The sequence below is a fragment of the Ceratotherium simum genome, chromosome 26 (genome assembly GCF_057802395.1).
Source record: "Ceratotherium simum simum isolate JZ-2026a chromosome 26, ASM5780239v1, whole genome shotgun sequence".
Lineage (NCBI taxonomy): Eukaryota > Metazoa > Chordata > Mammalia > Perissodactyla > Rhinocerotidae > Ceratotherium > Ceratotherium simum.
Genome location: NC_141925.1, coordinates 27384508 through 27404746, shown reverse-complemented (window position 1 = coordinate 27404746; position 20239 = coordinate 27384508). Strand labels below are relative to the sequence as shown.

The 20239-nt window shown below is 48.1% G+C and overlaps 1 protein-coding gene across 4 annotated transcripts in view; it reads right to left on the bottom strand.

Annotated features, from left to right (window-relative positions):
• The window catches only part of CALN1 (calneuron 1), a 399176-nt gene extending 379249 nt beyond the window's left edge, over positions 1-19927 (bottom strand). For 2 of the 4 annotated variants that reach the window (XM_087417409.1, XM_087417411.1), the window contains exon 1: positions 19669-19718. In XM_087417409.1, the coding sequence (XP_087273535.1) occupies positions 19669-19676 (8 nt within the window). In that variant the 5' untranslated portion in view covers positions 19677-19718. Of the gene's footprint in view, positions 1-18927; positions 19266-19668; positions 19719-19875 lie in introns of those variants that run through there. The other 2 variants (XM_087417410.1, XM_087417412.1) reach the window with 2 other exon arrangements.
• Between the last annotated feature and the right edge of the window lie 312 nt (positions 19928-20239).

Below are 20239 nucleotides of genomic sequence, written 5' to 3'. Positions count from 1 at the left end.
GCTCCAGAGGCAACACCTGAGACAACCTCTAGAGGATGTGCCTGGGATGGACAGAGAGCAACAACTAAAGGCGTTCATTCATCCTAGAAATATGCAGGCTGCTGGCCCTGTTCACCTTTCTAAAGCCATAACATGAGGCAGGGCCTCTGCTCTTGAAACATACACACTGGTCTGTCTGCAAATAAATAGACCGGAGGCCGGCGTGAGGCTCAAAGGGGTCCAGGGAACTCAGGAATGGAGCCCTCTCCTCTGACAAAGCAGAAGGTCCAGGACAAGGTACTGAGGAGTGTAAAAGGCACTACAGAAAAGAATGCGGGAGAGGAGCATTCATAGTCACGCAAACAGGGACTCAAGGAATGCAGGGGTGGCGCCATGACTGAGGACAGGAAGTCACCTTCAAGAACCCTTGGCTGAGGGCATCAGAGGGAAGATGATGGATCAGAAGCGGCAGGCGGGGAAGGGCACCAAGAGGTAAAACAAACCCCAGTGCAAGGTCCCCCACTGTTTGCTGTCTTCTTCTGTCCCACAGCCAGCCAGGAAAAGCAACACTGGATCGCTTCCCACACTCCACTCCAAGCCAAAGAGGTACAAAAGCCAACCTAATTTAGTCATCTTCTCTCCACTCTCTCCTGAAATGACCTTACACTCCAGGTCCAGGGAGATGTTCCGAGTTTGAATGAGGAGCTTTGCCTGTGCTTCCCGCTTCAACACTGCCCCAGGAGCAGAGGGGTTTCAGACTGGAGTGTGAGGAAAGAATCAGACTCCAGTCAAGGTGCTGATGCTTCCAAAGGGGCACCTGTCAGCCCTCTCCCACCTGAGTGCTCTGCTGGCATCTCCCAGTCAAGCCCCACACACCACCCCTTCATGTCATCATTCCCTGACTGCTAATGGTGGCCTGTCTCAATGTCCAGCTCAAGGACTCACTCAGGGAAGAGGCCTTTCCCGACTCTTAGGCCTCTAAATATACAAAGAGAAGCAGCATAGCGGGTTGGTGTTCAAGCCAAACAGACCCCTGGACCAGTCCGGGCTCTGCCACCTTCTTGCTGTAAAACCCTAGATAATGCAACCTTTCTAACTCTTAGTTTGCCCAATGATAAAATGGGAGTCATAAGGTATCTACCTCTTGAAGCAGCCATGAGCATTAACTGAAATTATCCAGAAAATACTTAGCATAGAACCTGGCACACTGTAAGCAATGCACCCAGCTCTTGGCACTAAGGATACCGCCAAATACCCACAGCAACGGCCTCCACAAGGCAGTGCTCACTCACATCAGTGGATAAGGACAGTCCAGGCAGGGAAGGGAGGGAAGAACGAGAAGAATGTGACCTCAGTGGCTGTAATGTTGATATTACACCGGTGCCCCCTTAGACAATACCTTGGGTAGTTTCCAGACCTCAATCATGAACTGGGATGGCGGTGGGGCACTTTGATGCCTCTGAAGACATCAGCATTGAAACACACCAGCAGGAGGGTGAAGTTTTGGAAAATGACAATGGTCTACGAAAGGAGTCAAAAATGTGGAATATATATATTAAGAGGACTACGCTGATCTGTGAAGGTTTGGATGCCATAGCAAGGCCCAGACTTTAAAGAAAAATAGTGATAATCCAAGGAAATAGGGAAGATCCAAGAGATGTGCATAGGAGAGCGGTGAGAAAACAGGGAAGGAGCAAACTAAAGATGACAGAAGCCACCTGCCACAAGGCAGCCATTTCCAGCCAGGTAAGAGCCACTCGCACCTGGGACATACAGTTGACTTCTCTCGGCAATGCTGAGGGCCACCTGCCCCAGACTACAAGGAGAATTCTGGTTGCAATGAGTCACTCCTCTATGTTGTTGTGTTTTTTGCTTTTTGACTCAGCTTGGACCCACAAGCTGTGTTCCCCATAACAGACAGTACTGTGCCACTTTGAAGCTGAGGGGCAGTAAACTGGGTTACAGGTGAGCCACACACACCAAAAGATCCCCGTTCCAGGGGATTTTTTTTTTTTTGGCGATATAACTTTTTTGAAATATAACTTTGGAAAAGTCCCTCAGGTGTAGAAAATTCAAGAAGGACAAGTAAGTCAAAGAAAAAAATGACAACTGCATCATTAAGAAAATGGTTTTGCAAGTTGAAAGCTCTGGGTCATCTGGATAAGTAGTGACCATAAAGTTCGTAATTATTTTCCCACTGGTAATTTAAAAATATAAGAAAGAAAAGGGAAAATATGCCCTATCACAGATTTTTAAAGTTACTATAATTAAGCCAGGAAACAGAGTAGATGGAACAATGGAGCAGAACCAACAGATTAGAAGCCAGCCCAAATGAGTATGGTAATTTGGGAGATAATAAAACCGGTACTTCTAAATTATTCAATTTAGAATTCAATAAATTCTTCAATTCAATATTGGAAAAACTGAAAACAATTTGGAAAAAAATAATAATAAAGTTAGATCCCTATATCATACCCCAGCCAAAATTAATATCAGAGGGATTAAAAATTTTAATGATAAAAATATATATTAGACTTCTGGTAAAAACTGGCAAATCAATTTCACTCATTTATCGCCTCTCCTTCCCAAAACACTGCTCAAATAGGAACGAAGGACGGGAGGCAGGGAGATCTTTCCCTGGAAGCCACAAGGACAGAAAGAAGTGGAAGGAAAGGTTCAGAGGAGATGGGGTAGCCAGAAAGCAGGTGGAGTGGTGCGCGCCTTAGCAGACTGAGGGGTAGGACAAATTCTGTGCCTGCCATGGGTCTATACTAGGAAGGAGCCAGCCAGTTGGAGCCAGAACCCTGAAAGGCACACACTGGCAGTGTTGGTGCCACAGGGGGCCCGGGTCAGGGGCAGACAGACAGAGCTCCATCCCTAGCCTGGAGCCAGCACAGTGTTCCTGTGCCCTGTGTCCCAGGAGCCAGCAGGTCAGCCTTGGCAGAAATAACGAGAGGGCACACCAGGCCCAGAGCACGGCTGGGGTGAGGTGCCTGCTGCACAACCAAGGTCCGTAGGGGCCAATCTGTGCACAGAACCGGGGGGTCCTCAGCCCCCATCCCTGGCCTGATGACAGAATTCCTGCACCCAAGCTCCTTGGATCCTTGACCCACAGCACACCACCCCAGGATGGCAAGAGACTGTCACTTGGTGTTAGAAGCTGTTTAATACAATTCAACTTTTAAGCTATGGGCAATACACTACATTAATAAAAAAATTTTTTTTTTAATTTAGAAGAAAAATTTTAAATCTATAGGTAAATATTTATGTAATCTTGGGGATGAGGAAGCATTTTCTAAGCATGACTCCAAAACTTAAATATTTAAAAGGGAAGAATAAAACATTTGATTAAATATTTTTTAAAAACAGTATGTTAAAAAATAACGGGTCCTCTCCTTTCTTCTGGAGTTCTTGCAATTCATTTTTTAAAAAAGAACACCTCAATAGAACAATAGACATAAAACATCAATACACAATTCACAAAAGGAAAAAATCAAATGGTCAATAAGTACACGAAAAAAAATGTGCGTGCGTGCTTACAATCTCAGAAATCCAGGATAAAACAACAATGCAAAACCATTTTGGCTATCAAAAAACGGAATGGGAAAAATCTTGAGGAAAGGAACCCAAATTCTTGATCTGATCAGTCCATTCCTAAGAATTTATCCTTAGAAAAATACTTATGGATGTGCAATATTTTTCAATAGTAAAGTCAAAAATAACACATAGCACACCCATTTGTGGAATAGAATGCATTCATTAAAATGATGAGGTAGGAGCAAATGTAACAACAGGAGAGACATCCACAATATATTCAGTTTAAAAGCAGGTCACGCAAGAGTATTCACATCACAACCCCTTCTAATAAATAGAGGAATACTGCGTAAATGCACGCAACACCCACCGGTGGGTACACACAAACACAAACTCTGCGAGATTTTATCCCCAAACTGTGAGCCATGGTTTTCTCTGGGTTCGTGGGATTAAGAGTAAATTTTATTTTCTTCTATTTGCTTATTTTTAAAAGTTTGACCACAAATCTTTACTTTTGTGCTTAACATTTACACGCGAGGAAGCAATGACCAGATGGCAGCAGATTTCTCCTCCAGAAAGCCCTGTGCGTCAGGGAGTCTGAACACCCAGCATCCCACAGGGGAGTTTATCCCCAACAGTTCTAAATGAAGGCTCACTGGATCTACAACTGTTCCAGCAACTCTGTTCACTCTGCCTGGCTGGCTCCCCCAGAGGTCTGATGAGAGCCAGCATCTGGCAGAATGGGATGGCCAGGTGGTAAGCCCAGGGACACAGCTGTGACCACAAGAGGGGCCTTTGTGGCACACAGACAGGCCTGGTCTAGAGAGTGTCCACCTCCACAGACACAACAAGAAGCCCTGAGCCAGAGGAAAGGAAGAAAGAGGGAGGCATTACTTCCAGCCCCTCCAGGGTAAAGGGCTTAATGCTCCCTCCAGGAGGCACCAGCTGCTTGCCAGTCGTGGTAAATGCAGGATCCAAAGAGCTTCCTGGAGAAGAGGGAAACGTGAAGGTTCGTGCATGCATTGGAAAGGCAGGAAAAAGAATGTTAAACCACCACATCCTTTCAGGAAAACATTTTACTTTGTGCAGTAGATCAAACTCTCCTTCCCAGTGATTTGCATCATAATATCTGATCTGCTCGCTGTTATTTCTGATTGTGCTTTTTATTGCTGGTCACACAGTTGATTTTCTCTGCTCTCACCTCCCTCTGCCAATTACCTAATGATCTGGAAACTTCACTCAGATTCATGAGGGGAGTTCCTATTTAAGAGGACCCTACAGTGAATCATTTGATTTCACTGCAAACAATTACTCCCTTATTTGTCTGTTCAGATTTACCTAACGGGTCCCTTTAAGAAACACCTTGATATTAGTCAGTTTCCTTTCCTGCTTCTTCTCCAAAAAATTCAAGGTACTGTAAGAAGTAGTTCATTTAACTCAACTTCCATTCCTCCCCTACCTGCCACCTCCCCGGTGGGAGAAGTGTCTGAACTATGATCTCCATTTTGCACTAGAGTGAGTAATCACAGAGCAAGTGATGGAAGGCAAAGACGACTGCAGAGACAACCACCTTGCAAACCAACACAGGCTTGTCCTTCCCACACTGATGTACAACTCTTAAGATCACTGAGGGCCAAAGGCACAGCTAGTTCCCCACAGTACTGTCCTCCAATTAAACTTCAGAAACATCTTTAAACATGTCTTAAGGCAAAGCACTGTGTCAAGAGCTGTAGAGAAAACACACACACACATACACACACACACGCACGCCACCAAGCCCCTTAAAAGAGCTTATAATTTAGAAGAGGAAGAAGAGACCCAATTGCAAGTTAGCTCGTGGAAGGTCTATTTCCTCATTGGAAGGGATGCCTTCTAAAATCCCTTTCATTTTACTTTTCCAGGAGGACTCTGTAATTCTAAATGCGATACCTAGCACGAGCCAATAAGAATTAGAGCACATGTATAGGTAAGTATTATACAAACAGAGGAAGGAGAAATTAGATTCAACTCTGGGGATCAAGGAACACTTCACAGGCAAGGTCAGATTTAACCTTGCCTTTGAATGACAAGGAGCTTCTAAGCTGCAGAAGCAGCACGAGCAAAGACACAGAGGTCTGTCACCTGGAGGAACTTGAAGATGGCAGAGGTGGCAGTGGTCAAGGCCCAAAGAAGCGAAAGGAAAGTCACTAAGCAGTCAAAATTTTAATCTCAGAGAGATGCAACTGGAAGTTTCTGGAAGACCAGAATGGCATTACTCACCTTATTTTTTCAGCGGGTGGGGAGCTGGCTCAAGTCCAGGCCAGAACAGCAGCAGTGGCAATGGGGCCAGAATGTTGGTGCCAAACAACGGAACTGACACACTGATCAACCACATGTGGGTGGGGAGAGAGGGCCAGAAATGACAACAAGCTTCTTATTCTGAGTGTCTGTGGGGCTGGGGGTTTCAGGCCAGGTGGGAGAACACACTGTGTATTGGGGAGGAAATGGTCCATTCTGTTGGGCCACCGTGAGTTTGCAGTGCCTGTGGGACAGTTTACACTTAACGCCTGATAAGATTTGATGTTACAAGAGATAAAGCATGGAGGGAAAGAAGATTGTTCAAAGAGAGAAACTAGAAAGAACACAAAAAGAAAGAAGCCAAGGCATGGACTTTGGGAACATCTACCTTTGAGGCGTGCTAAAGGGAAATGGAGATAGAAACGTGTTATGGATGAATTGTGTCTCCCCCAAAGTTCATATGTTGAAGTTCTAACCTCAGAATGTGACCATATTTGGAGATATGCCTTAAAGAGGTGATTAGGTTAAAACGAGGTCATTCAGATGGGCCCTAATCCAGTGTGACTGATGTCCTTATAAGAAGAAGAAATTTGGACACAGACACACACAAAGGAAAACCATGTGAAGACACAGAGAAGATGGCCCTCTACAAGCCAAGAAAAGAGACCTGGAATAGATCCTTCCCTCACGGCCCTCAGCCTTCTGACCCATCCTGCTGACACCTAGATCTTGGACTTCCAGCCTCAGGAGCTGAGAGAAAATAAATTTCTATTGTTTAATCTACCCAGTCTGTGGTGTTTTGTTACAGTGAGCCTAGCAACTAATACAAAAAGCTAAGAGGTCAGAAAAAAGCCAGGAGGGTTGATTCGGGGGAGTTACCTGAGGAACGGGGTGCTCAACAATGTTAAATGTTGCCGAGCGTGAGAAATGAGTCGACATCCTTAGATTTTAAAATGAGGATGTCAGTGATCTTTAAAAAAGCAAGTTCACAATATACAAAGCATATAAGACAATATAATAGGAGACCAACAGTAGGGCTGGCCAACAGCAAAGGGTTCATGTACAAGACAAGAATAAGTGAAAAAGTGAGAGCGACAGGGGCAGACCCTCCTTTTCAGAAGCTTTGCAATAAAGAGAGGGAGTGAAATAGGATGGCAGCCTGGGGAGGCAGCGAGGTCAAGCAAAGTTTTGGGGAATGAGCAAACAATGCAAACAAAGCAATGTTTATGAGCTAAAGGAAGGAGATTTGAGCTGAGGAGAAATCAAAACTGATGAGATTAATGGAATAGCCAAGTTTTCCTTGTGAAAGAGTAAGGATACTTCTTCCTTTGAAACAGAAAGAAAGGAGAAATTTCGAAGGAAGAAGGATGGAGAATGTTGAGGTCAAGAAAAGAGAGATGATGGAATTCGTGCCCTCAGTCTCTCAAAGTAGGAGGGAAGGTCATCTGCTGAGAATGAATGTGGGGGAGAGGAGTAAGAAATTAAGAATTGTAGAAGAGATCCAGGAATACAGCCATAGTGAACCAGACAAGAAATCAGCCAAGAGTTCAACAGAAGGATTAGTAAAAAGAATTTGGGACCCAGCTGTCATTGAACAACATAAATTCTTAATGAAATCAATTTAGCTGACAGAACTTGAAAAAGTGAATGGTTGATTTTATTCAAGGTTAAGGTTGCAAAGTGAATCCAGCAATAGGTCAGGCAGGTCAATGAGTACAAGGTTCTAGGGAATTCAGAATAGAAATCGTAGTCCAGGGTTCTAGACTAGGCATGCTGATGACCTCTAAAGAGACACTGTCATTGCAGGATGGAAGTCAGAAAGAGGCAGTGAATAGAACACCTGTGTTTGCAGGTGTCAGCAAACTACAGGCCATGGGCCAAAATCTGGTCCACGCTTTTTGTTTTTGTTTTTGTTTTTTGCTGAGGAAGATTCGCCCTGAGCTAACATCCATCACCAATCTTCCTCTATTTTGTATGTGAGCCCCCACCACAGTATGGCCATGGACAGAGGAGTGGTGTAGGTCCACACCCGGGAACCAAACCTGGGCCGCCAAAGCAGAACGTGCCGAACTTAACCACTAGGCCACCAAGGCCAGGTCCACCTTTTGTTTTTGTAAATAAAGTTTTATTGCAACACAGCCACACTCATTCATTTACATCTTGTCCCTGGTTGCTTTCCAGCCACAACAGCAGAGTTGAGTAATTGCAGCAGGAACCACATGACCTGCAAAGCCTGAAATATCTACTAACTGCCCCTTTACAGAAAAAGTTTGCCAATTCCTAAAGGAACAGACTGTAGAGTGAAAATCAGGCAGCAACACCAGGCAAGTAGGAAGAGAGGGAAAGCCAAGTGGGCCAAGCTGATGACCAAGGCAGCGGGCATGGGCTGGGGGAAATGAACCATCAGGCAGCCCCAGCCCATGACCAAGGGCAAAGAAATCATGGCACAATTCAGGCAAGGACCAGACCCAGGAAATCCAGTCCAGAGAGCCAAGCCTGAAGTGAGGGAGAACTCAAGGGGTTCTCTCTGTCCACCAGGTGCAGAACCCCAACTAAAGGCTCATATTGGGGGAATATGATCAATCAATATGAACAATCCGGCAAGAATGAGGCAGAGACCACCAGGCTCAAAGCACAGCAGAGCCACAGTCCTGGGAGCCTAGGACAACACAGGTCAATGGGTAGCCACTGAAGGAGGATGAAGGTCAAAATGAGTCCAGTGCATGGCCAACATGGGAAGGTGGTGAAGTCTGTAAATGCAATACAGAGACCTGGGCCTTACTGTACACAGAGTTGCCCCAACTGACATTCCAACCCTACCAGTTGGCTATGGATTCTCTTCTGTGTTTATGACCTAGGGTTTGCCCACATGTGGGCCCATCAGTGGACACATCTACAGAGAGCTAGAAAAGCAAAGACTCGGGGCAATAGGACACGGCCAGCATCAGCAGGACCAACTCCAGTGGTGTGAGGGAGGAAGCATCCACGCAGAGGTAAAAGGGTTCTCCAAGAGAGGAACGTCAGAGTCGGAGTCTGTGTGAAAACATTCTGTGGAAGTTCTCTGCAGCTCCTGGCACATCCTAGGCAATCAAAATTACAGAGGCCGTACAGCCAAGTGGCTTAAGAGCATGGCTTCTAGAGTCACCAGTCAAGCTTCACTACTCATTAGCTGTGTGACTTGGAGCTTAACTTCTCTGTGGTTTGGTATCCTCATCAATAATGGAATCTACCTCAAGGGGTTGTTGAAAGGATTGAAAGAGTTAACATACGTGAGGTACTTAGAAAGGAGTACTTATATAACCATTAGCTATAATTATACTGCCGCAATCTTTATGCTAACGTTCCTGTGCCCCTAATTCGTCTCATTATCAGTTTAAAGATTTGATCTTCTAGGGCAAAGTACCCTGAGAAAGCAACGTCCATTTCAGTCCGAGTCTCACACCCATTGTCTTCCTGTCAAGTCAGCTTACAAAGCATAAAGAAATAGGTGGGAAACCGTCCGTGTCAACACTGATATGCTGAAACAGGTGCCTTGGGTTGAAAAAGCAGAAAAAAAGGATCCAACAAAATATAATTTATTAGTCATCACACGCTGAACACATCACGGCTGGGTGATAAATGCCAGGAACATCAATTATGAACTATTCTTACAACAGGTTTAACATATTCACCACGACATCAAGAAACCTATATGTCGAGAATGTTCTTTATTTGTTCCGGCGACAGGAGGAAAATATTTGGGGTGAAAATGCTAGATGTAATTTTGCATGAAGTAGGGCAGCCTGCATCAGCATCCCACCTGGGAACGGGCTGTTGAACATCTGTCAAGGTGTCAACTCCAACCGCAGAAGCGAAGAACTTTGTCAAGCTTCTGCGTAGTTAACTAAAGTTGGTGGGGTGGCTGGAGGGAGGGATGGAAAATCACAGGTATAATTAACAGTAACGTCTCTCAATTCACAGGTGCCTTTAACGTGACTAAATCTGCAGTCTTTCTGGATGTCTGTCTCGTGATTCCTCTGCACTGGGAGCAGCATGGGGGGTGCCTCCCCGCCAGGCCTCATCCTGCCATGTCCTTCCTCCTGGTCTCCAGTCCACAGCAGCTCTGGCCTGATGATCTGTGACTCTGGCCAGATCCCTCTGGGTCTCAGTTTCCTCCTCTCCAAAGATGAGTGGTTTAGACTAGAGAATTCCTAAGGTCCCTTCCAGCTCTCTGAGCCTCTGATCCTGACTCTATAAATGCTGACCAGGCACAGGAGAATGCACTGGATCCATGGTTAAAAGTGATTTGCAATCATGACACCAACTTTTGGGTTCTAAACTAGAGCAATAATGTTTAAATGTTCCGAGATGAACTTTTAATGAATAGTTAATTGCTCTACTCTTTATAAGAATGTAAAGGGGGGTAGGGGGTCCAGGCTCCCTGTTTTCCAACCTTACACTGAATGAACCAAAGATGCCTTAATTTCATAAAAAGGCAATGGTTCCAGAAGCCCCCCATGGGACGCTAAGTCAGGAACACAATTCTCCAAACTAGGCCTTGCCCTCCCTGTGCAGCCCTCCTGAAGCAGCAGTAGCTTGCTAGAAATGCAGGCTCTAGCACTGCTCCAGACCCAGGCATCAGGATTTTGCATTTGAACAAGATCCCCAGGTGATGTGCAGGCACCCAGTTTGAGAAAAGCTGTCCTAGAGCCCTGGTTCTCAACGTTGGCTGCACAGGGGAATCACCTAGGGGGCTGGGTCACACCCCCCGACTAAGATCCAAACATCACTGGTCTGGGATGTGACGGGGCACTGGGACTTTTTTAAGGCTCCCTAATGTGCAGCAAAGTTGGAGAAACACTGAACTAAATTCGCCACTTCAGGTTCTAAAAGGCAAATCCAGGGCTGGCTGGATGACCTCTGGACAGGTCTGTATCACCTTTCCCAAGACCACAGCAAGGTCACCCGCCCGCTGGAGTTCTAGCTGATGGTGGGTTGGTACCTGCCTCTCGCGTTTACCGTTGTCTGAGCCTCCAAGCTCCTGCAGGAGGTGGCCACTCCCAGCAAAGCTACCTGTCAGCACTGGCTCACTCTCTCTCTTTCATGGCAACTGCAGCGTTCCAAATCAGAAGCCAGAACTTTCTTCCACAGCAACACCTTTCATGCAGGGATCTCCAAGCACATGGACTCCCTGCGCCAGAAGCTAAAACTGAGGGAGCCCGAAGAGTCCATGGCAAACGCTCCTTGGCTTCGGTCCCTTCTGGTGTGCAAGATTCTGAGTGAGCGTGCATCGTAACTAATGATTTAAGGCTAACTAAGATCTCTGACTGAGGACCACTGACAGTATCTACCTGCATTGATTTTCCCCTCCTTTTTAATTATGTGATTCTTTCCTGATGCCTACTGCCTGTTGAGGGATCCACAGATTCTGCGCTTCTGGATTTTTGAGAGACGAGTTTATCTCTTTGGGTGTGAGAAGTTGAGAACTTTGGTATTTGTTAGGATAACTTATTAGCCAAGCTGGAAGACCGCAGTACCTAAACCTACCAGGGCTCAGAAGCAGGTTAGTGTCCATGCAAGTAGCCTGAGGGTTGGGTCTTGGAGTGAAAAGAGAACCACCAGCCTCAGCTGAGGGCAGATGATCTGTCCTCGACCTGCTACCACCAAGTGACTCAAGAAGGGAGTGGACTGGGGCAAGCCACAAAACAGACTTGAAAACGCCATCCCCACAGGGAACCCTGCACAGCTCTACATCCGTGAGTTTGCCCAAACAAAAAGTGATTTAACTAGTTAAATGGATCTCACAAAGCCAGATTCCAATCTTTCTTGCAGAAAGTTTGCTTGCCTTTGAGAGGCAAGGGAAGGTGGAGGTTTTAGCTGGTGAGTCACACGCCTCTGGATTGAGAGGATGGTGGTGGTGATGCCCATCCACCACGGACTAACCTGGGACCTGGGCAAGTTACCAAATCTCTCTGCATCTTCATTGCTTCATCCGTAAAATGGGGGAAATACTAATAAGCAGAGAGTTGATGACACATAGTAAGTACTATGCAAGTTTGCTATTATTACTTGTCACTTCCTGCTGGTTTTGGAATGTGTGTTTCCGTGTCTGTGTATAAAACAAATCATCAACCATAGACCAGATGAAATAACGGAGCAACTGGTTTTAAGAACAAGCAGTAGGAATGCTGGAGGCTGAGACGCTACATCAATGTGCAGTACAGATGTTTGAGGGTTCCTTACCAGGCGATAAAAATGTTTACACAGTAATTAGGCCTGTTATCAGTACACAAGCAGATTACACTTTACAGAATGAATGAACAGCTCAAAAACCCTCCCATTTTTCATCAGGTTCAGAATGCTTTCCTAATTCTTGGGTTTACCAAAATAAATTCATTTTCTCACAACACAGCCACTGCTGAGTGTAGGGAAGAGGCGCTGGGGCGGGGAAATCGACTCTGTTTGACAGAGTGCATGCCTGTTACTCTCTCTGGTCCTCATTTTTCCCCATCTCTAAGATGAGATAACCAAGTTCCCTGCCCCCTCTTCAACTCCACGGCTCTGTGTTACTTTACAATCATTCCCTTCTAAGCACACATTTGCTCTTCTCTTCACCAAGAAAGGATGTGTTTAGTTAAAGCAATGATGAGAAAGGTCGTAATTCTGCTGAATCACATAATGAAACTCCAATGCGACACTGTTCAGTGACATTAACACTGAGTCTGCGGCCCTTCATTCCTGACACTTCAGCCCCCAACCCAGTCTGCACGGTGAGACCACGTGGGTGACAGCTCTTCCCAGACACATCAGGGGCTCCATGTAACACTTCATTGAATGTTTTTCTTCTCCAATTTTCAAAGGATAATATTCTGTTGTAATAACTATGTCACCAAAATAATTAGCTAAGCTCCTTGATTTGCACTTCTAAGTTTTCATAGGGGCTAACTTTTGTTAATGAAACAGTGTAAGTGATTTATAATCATGATACCAACTTTTGGGCTCCAATACTGGAGCAATAATGTTTAATGCTCGGAGATGAACTTTTAATGAATATTTAATTGCTTTATTCTTTATAAGTATAAAGGATGCTTTCAGTGAACACTCTGAATACTAAAAAGGCAAGATGCAGTTTCTCCTAGCTAAGTTATGTGTTCAAGTTTCCTAATGATTTTGTTTCAAGGAGGAAAGATGTCATCTAGGTTTCAAGTTCTAGAGGAACGACTTTTGGAGAGTAATTGAGAGCGGGTAACTTGTTATGGCAATATTCCAAAGTCCTTCAACATAATATAGATGTATATATTTGAAATGCATAGGAAAAAAATCTAATACATGTACTGAGATGTTAATGGTCTAAGGAATGAGAGTGTACAAAGGTACTTTCATTTTTTATCTAACATTTCTATATTGCTTTAATTTCTTTTTAAAAAAAAGAATGTTTGTTTTCATAACTAAAAATATTTTTTAAGCATAAAACAAAGAGCCATCCATTAGACAGCTGGTGCAAAATAAGCATCCCGTCTTCTGTCCCAATCAGGACCATGGGTTTTTGACATTAAAATTTCCAGAAATAAAATGGCAGGAAAAAAAGTGGTCAATAGATATAGTCTCACAATACCTCATTCAAGACGTTTGTGGTCATCAGTGTCTACATTTTAAAATGATCTTTTTCTGATTATAAAAGAAATGTGTGCTCATTTTCAAAAAAATGAAAATCATCCATAACACCAACACCTTTGGACGAGCAGTGTTAACATCTTTAGTCCACGTCATTCCATCATTCTTCTATAACGTATTTTTAAATAAAACTGAAATCATACTAGAAATGCAGTTTTGTCCATACTCACATTTAATTGGTACATTAGAGAGCACTAAATTAAAGTCACCAAAGCATTTTCTCTCCATCTGTTACTCTTAAACACTACATTTCAGTTTACACTCTAATGGATAAAGACTCACTTTTTTATACCAACGTAGTGTGTACCAAATGCACAGCTGCCAGGGTGATCTTTTGAAAACATAAATTAAATCATGTCACTCTCCCATTTAAAACTCTCCAGTGGCTCCCATCGAACTCAGTATCAAACCCAAATGCCACAGGACGACCCCCAAGCCCCCGCATCAACTAGCCCCTGTTTCTCTAAACTCATCTCCTGCCACAACAGCCTCCTTCCTGTTCCTCTAATGCACCCCACTTGTTCCTACCTCAGGACCTTTGCACTGGCTGCTGCCTGGAAGTTCTTCTCCAGCTCTGGCCCCAACTTACCCAACTTAAATATGGCTCCTTAATGAGAACTTTCTTAACCACCCAATCTGAAGGAGCCCCTGCATCTGTCTCAATTATATCACCTAATTTTATTTTCTATTTTAATTTTTTTTATTATGTCTTATGCCACTAGAATATGAGAGTACCACCTCTATCTGTCTAATTCCCCATCTTCCCCACCTAAACCAGAGATGCTCAATACATACTGGTTTGCATGAATGAAATGTTTTCAAAGTACCCAGATTTGTGGGGCATGAGATAAAGTAACCTACTTAAACAGACTTTCTTCACAGCAGCACAGCCCCTTAATGAGACTTTTTAAAATAGGTTGTCACCTTCTCCTGCAGCCTGGTCACGGAGAGCTGCCCACAGCCCTGCCAGTGGGAAAACGAGCGAGTTATTCAGTCTTGGCCAGACTTTCATTTTGCTCATCCACCCTGTTACCTAAACCAGAAACCCAGTGGTCACACTACACCCTTCCCTGTCTCCCACTCCTCATTCAATTCATCAATAAGTCCAGCCAACTTTCCCTCCTATAGACGACATGCCCAATATCTATGTCACGGTTTGAGCAAGATCATTCCAGTTTCCTTTCAGAAAACTACCTCTCCCCATTCTGATAACTTTTCAGAAAATTACTCCTAGACACGAAGACCCAGGGCTATGCTAATTGGACATTTCCTCTGAGCACTTTGAATGTAGCAGAATAATACAATAACGATGATGCTGATGCTGATGCTGGAAAAGGTTGGGGATCATTTACTTCCATAGCATCACCTGAGAGAAAGAGTAAGGCAATTCCTGCGACCAAGATCCCCTCGACTGCCTAATTTCTCTCTGCTCTAGGCCTGGCTCTCAGCTCTGTGAGTTCCCATCTATACTTCTAATACATTCCCTTTATTTGCTTTTCTTGTTAGCCAGAGTTGGTTTCTGTTGCCTGCATTCTCCTAAATGTTTGCCGAATCCACCCCTTCTCCTCTATCCTCCCCACCATGGCTTCAGCGCTAGCTGCCTCACTGGTATCCACGCCTCTGGTCATCTCACTGCCAAATCCATTCCCCACAGAGTCCCCAAAAAGACTTACCTAAAACTCAAATCTGACCATGCCGCCCAGCCCCTAACAGAGAAATGCTGAGCCCCTGGTCCCAATCAAGAGGCCTCCATCCATCATTCCAGCCTCTTCTCTTGTTACTCCCTGACTTAACATTTAAGCTCTAGGAACTCCAAACTACCAGCTGCTTCCTCCTATTTTCCAGGTGTTTTTTTTAATCTCTCACCCTGTGCTCATCTTATTTCCTCTGCATTGGAAATACCCATTTAAGGCTGACCACTTCATAATAATCTTTTAAACTCAGCTCAGACACCACTTCCATCCTAGGCTAGCTACCTTCCGTCTCTGCTCACAAAAGTGTAGCCCTAACACGTGGTCTGCCTTCCCCACTAATCTGTGAATTTTTTGATGACAGGCTCTGTGTCATATTCATCTCTATATCTGTACCACATTAACAGGCACTGAATACATTTTTGTTAGATGTTAAACGATTAAAAACATAATTCACTTTGAAAACCCCAGATTGGATGCAACAACTGTGTTTTCATTTTCCTCCTTTCTAAACACATTCAGAATTACCCTCAAATTGAGCAACCGAAAGATCAGCTAATGCTCTGTCCATCTTAAAGGATGGTTTCATTGCTTGAGAGGCAGGACACACACTGTTTTAACAAGCATCAGAGACTATTGCTGGTTGCACCGCCTAATGGTTCTCCATCTTGAAAGGACATTTCAGACACTCTGACTACATCAGTTTAAGCCTCAAGTGAAGGGCAAAGATACCACCCACCCCATATGAATGTGGCACAGATAGGGAACGTGCAAAGCAGCAGCAGCCAATAATCAAACCAATCTCATGGCTCAGCCCTCGCATGGCTCCATGTGGGCACACATGGGGGTCAGGGCACCCTCCCCTGACCCACCACACAAGGCACAGCTCCTCCTGTGCCCGTTTCCTAATCAGGAATGAGCAATGAGACGCTGACCTAGATTTACTCAGCCCACATAGACGGGGCACCCACTAGGGTCTGACTCTAAACAAAGCACTGAAGGTCAAAGGTTACTAAAACACTCTTCAGATCCTAAGCAGCAGTGTGGAAAGAGCCCTGAACTCAGCATCAGGAACCCCGACCTTTAGAATCAAACCATAACCCTGCCTCTTCCCCACAAGATATGCAGCCTCAGGAAAGTTACTTAACCTCCCTTAGCATCGGTTTCCAAATACGAAAAACGAGAATTACATGAGCTCAAATGTGTGAAAGTGTCTGGCACCAAGCAGGGTCTCAGAAATCTGAATTAAGAGAGTCTCCAAAGACCTTAAAAGTCTAATGTCTATCAGAGCCAGAATTCCTCCCAGTATAAGAACTAGGGCCCCATCCTGCCACCCAATGAGCGCTGCACGTGCTCGAGTCCTGGGGCGGGCTGCAAAGCCAGGACTGCAGACACAGTGACCGGCTCAAGTGCCAGCGCACAGACACCTCTCCCCGGGGCTGGTGACCCAGGAGCACACTGTCCTTCCCAAGGCCACTTGCTACAGAAAAGAAATTTCTAGAGTGGAGCCCTACCCTGCCCAATACTTAAGCACTGATCAGAGGACTCGCACAGATCAATGTTAAACTCAACAAAGCAGCTGTCACACACGCACCCCCATCTCACCCCAATCTCCACCCCCACCCCTTAGAGAGGAAAGGGAGTCATGTGTCTCCATCAAGTCTTGCCCGTCAGTTTCTCAACTGAAGCAGCTGACTTAAATTATTTTCTTTCTAAAAGGCCGGTATTCTGCACGCTCACTGAAGGCCTGATTACTGGCACTAGTTACATTCAGAGTTCAGAGAAAGGTGATCTTGGTGAACAATTCTAAGAGGATTTAACGCTCCTCCAATAAAATATCCAAAGGATTGGGTTTCTAGAGAGTTTTGTTTTCATTACTCCACTTGGCTACATCCAGTAACCAACTTCAGTATCGCAGACCAGTTTCTCAGTAAACATAGCCCTTCTTCAGGCCGCTAGTGCCATGAAAAACCCACACGCCTGCAGTGAACTCAGAAAGGGGGGGCCACTGTGCTGGGCTTCCCCCGGAGCAGGCTGGGGAAATGCAGCCGAGGGGCATCCACGGGGCATTCATGGGGGCCACCAACACTGCCTAAGGACCTGGCAAAGCTATGCAGCTTCTAGAGAGGGGAATGAATCCTAAGCTGGGTTCACAGCAGGGCTGCAAGCACAGGGCAGGTCTAAGTTGCCATGTACCTTTCAGTCAAAGCCTCATATAAACAGGTAGCAAATAAAGTCTGCACCCCACCAACAGTTCCTTCTTCTCCCCCCAACACTTCCTCCCATCCCACAAAAATGAAATAAACACCACCACCAAGCCAAGCAGGAGAGCTGGAGTCAGGCTTCGATAAAAAACACGGCTTGCTGTAGCCTCAAGAAAATTTCACACCAAGTGGCTTTAAAACCCTTTCCAAAGCTCCGATGCCTGAATTGAAGAAGAGTTTATCTTTTCGACTGAAAGTCAGCAGTTCAAGAAGCAGAACACGGAAATCCTAAGAGTTATGAGTTTTCATATTTGCGCAAGTGCTGTGTGTGTCTGGACATACAGAGGGCAGAAATCTACCCATTCCTCCTAGGGAAGGTCATCTCAACTGTGTCACCGAGGCTGCTCTTATTCACTCTAGAACGTAGTTATTATTCGCACTTCAGACTTAGGGGACTCGACCCAACACAGCCACACACAGTCAGCACTGAGCTGCTCTTCTCTGAGCCCAGAAAGTCTCCTTTTCTGCCAAAAAAAAAACCGGCTCAGGGCCTGGGGAGGGCGCCCCAGTCTTGGCACCCAAGGAACTGCAGGCATTTCACCGGGGTTAAGGGCCTCGCAACACCTAAGGCAAGGAAGGGGCTTTCCTCACACACACCTCAAAAAAAAAAACAGCGGTGGGAAACGATGCTGGGGGTGGGGGCGGAGGGCGCACGTGGCTGGCGCCTAGGAGGCAAAACGTAGCCCTCCATCCAGGCTCAGCACCACCATCCCGTGGGTGTGAGGCGTCCTCCGCTCGCCCTAGCCCCGAGGCCGGCCCAGAACTACCTGCTGCTGCCTAGGCGCCCTCAGGCCAAGTCTGAGGAAGTTCACTCCCCGTCGCGCCAGTCCGGGGAGGCTGGGGCACCCGTGTGAACCCAGACTGCCCGGGAGAGCGGGAGCCCGCCCCTGCCCTCGCGCCGGACCATCTTGCTGCTTGGGGCCCCCGGGCCAGCTGAGCAGCAGCCGGGTCCCAGGCTGGCTGCCGGAGGCCTCCCCGCTTATCCCGCGCTCCCCACGGCCCGCGGACCCCGGCGGGTGGCGGCCAGGAGCGTGCGCCCCGGAGGGCTGGAGGTGGAGGGAATCCTGCCTCCCGCCTCTCCGGATCGCCATGACTCTCGGCTTCCCGAAGACCTGGAAGCCGCCCTGCCTTCCCACCTGGGCTGCGGTGCGGCTCCCACTCCCCTCCCCTCCCTTCCACCGCCCGGGCGCCCGCGGCCACCAGCGCCGGGGACTCGGCGAGCGGCTCCCAGCCGGCAGCCCGCACAGTTCCGGGACATCCGAGTGGGACACCCGCGGCCCTTCCCCAGCCCCACGCCCCCGGGCGGGCAGCCAGGATCCACCCTAAGGGAGGGCAAGGTGGCTCGGGGGGCCCCCAGCCCGCCGGGTGACCTCTGCCAGTGCCAACAGGTACGGGAGGCGTTGTCGGCCGGCCGCCCGCCCACTCCGGAGACAGGGGCCCCAGACAGCCCCGGGGTTTGGGCGCCGTGGAGTGGGGCGAGGACGGAGGGAGGAGGCGAGGAGAGGGAGCGAGCGGGCGGCGGCACTCACCTCTCGCTGGGCCGGGGCCGGCCGCGCGGGCCCGCTGCCCCGAAGCCCGGGTTCCAAGGCGCCTCCGCGCGGCGCGGGGGGCTTCCTCCGAGGCCGGCAGGGAGGGGGCGGCGCGGATGGTGGCGCCGGCGGGCAGCGCTCAGCCTCACGCTCACACCCCCAGCCGGCAGCCGCGTCCCCGCGCCGGCATCCTCGCTGCCGCCGGCTCCCACGGCGCCCCGGGGCCGCTCCCCAAGCGCGCGCCGGGGCCGGCGCGAGCCCCTCGTCGGCTCGGAGCGCGATCTGGGCGCGTTCCTCCCTGTCCTTGTCCTCTGCTCCCGTCTGGGGACGTGTGCCCAGCACCCCCGGCACGGCGCGCTCCTCTACCCCTCCCGCTCCCGCTGGCCGTGCAGAGCCCCGGCGCGCGGGCTCAGCCCATGTGCGCGGCTGCCTCGCTGCGCCCCGGAGCCCAGTGGCCGAGGCCCCGCCGGAGTTGCGCGCCCTAGAAACTCCATGCAGCTCCGGCCTCCTCCCCAGCTCCTCCCCGGCGGGCCCCCCGGGGCCTTGAGGCCGCCCGCGGCGCCGTCCCCGCTCCGCCTTCGCCCGCGTCAGGAGCCGAGGTTCAGGGCTCGCCACGGCCGCCCGCACCCCGGCTGCTCCGAGGGTCTGGGAGACCCCACCCCCACCCCTTCGCCTCTCCAATGGCTCCCTCGGTTTCCAGGCAGCGCAACCTGAGGAACGCCTCGGCGCGCGCGCACTCACACTCGCATACACACGCACTGCACACACAGGCACACGCGGGGGGCGAGCTGGAGCTTGGCAGACGGTCCTCCTTCCTTCCCTTCCCAAAGAAGCTGCCCACGTTAACTCCGGCAAACTGCTGTTCCTCCGTATTGGACAACTCACCCAAGCGCCCCCCACCTTAACTACTTCATCTCCAGTGCCCACACCCTTGGGCCACAACCACACCTGCGTCCGCGCCCAGGGAGAGGGCGGCGCGCGGAGTTGAGGGTCCGGCGCCGGAAACTAGAGGAGGAGGAAGCTTCGGCGCGCCCACCTTTAGCACCATCTAGGGAGGCACGTCTCTGGTCATAGCCCGCCAACCTCTGATCCCGCTCCCCTGGGGCCTGAGAACACGTGGTTTGGCTCCCACTTCTCTTTCCAAGGTCATAGAAAGGATTTGATGAGAGGGAGAGGGTGCTTGGACACAGGTGTGAGCTAGAAATCTCGAAGACTATCTGCAACCTGCCCAGGCACTGCCCTCTGCCACGTCCGTACCCAGACCCCTTTCCTCCTCTGCCCTATGCCCCAAGGGCAACACGTTAGCTTAGAG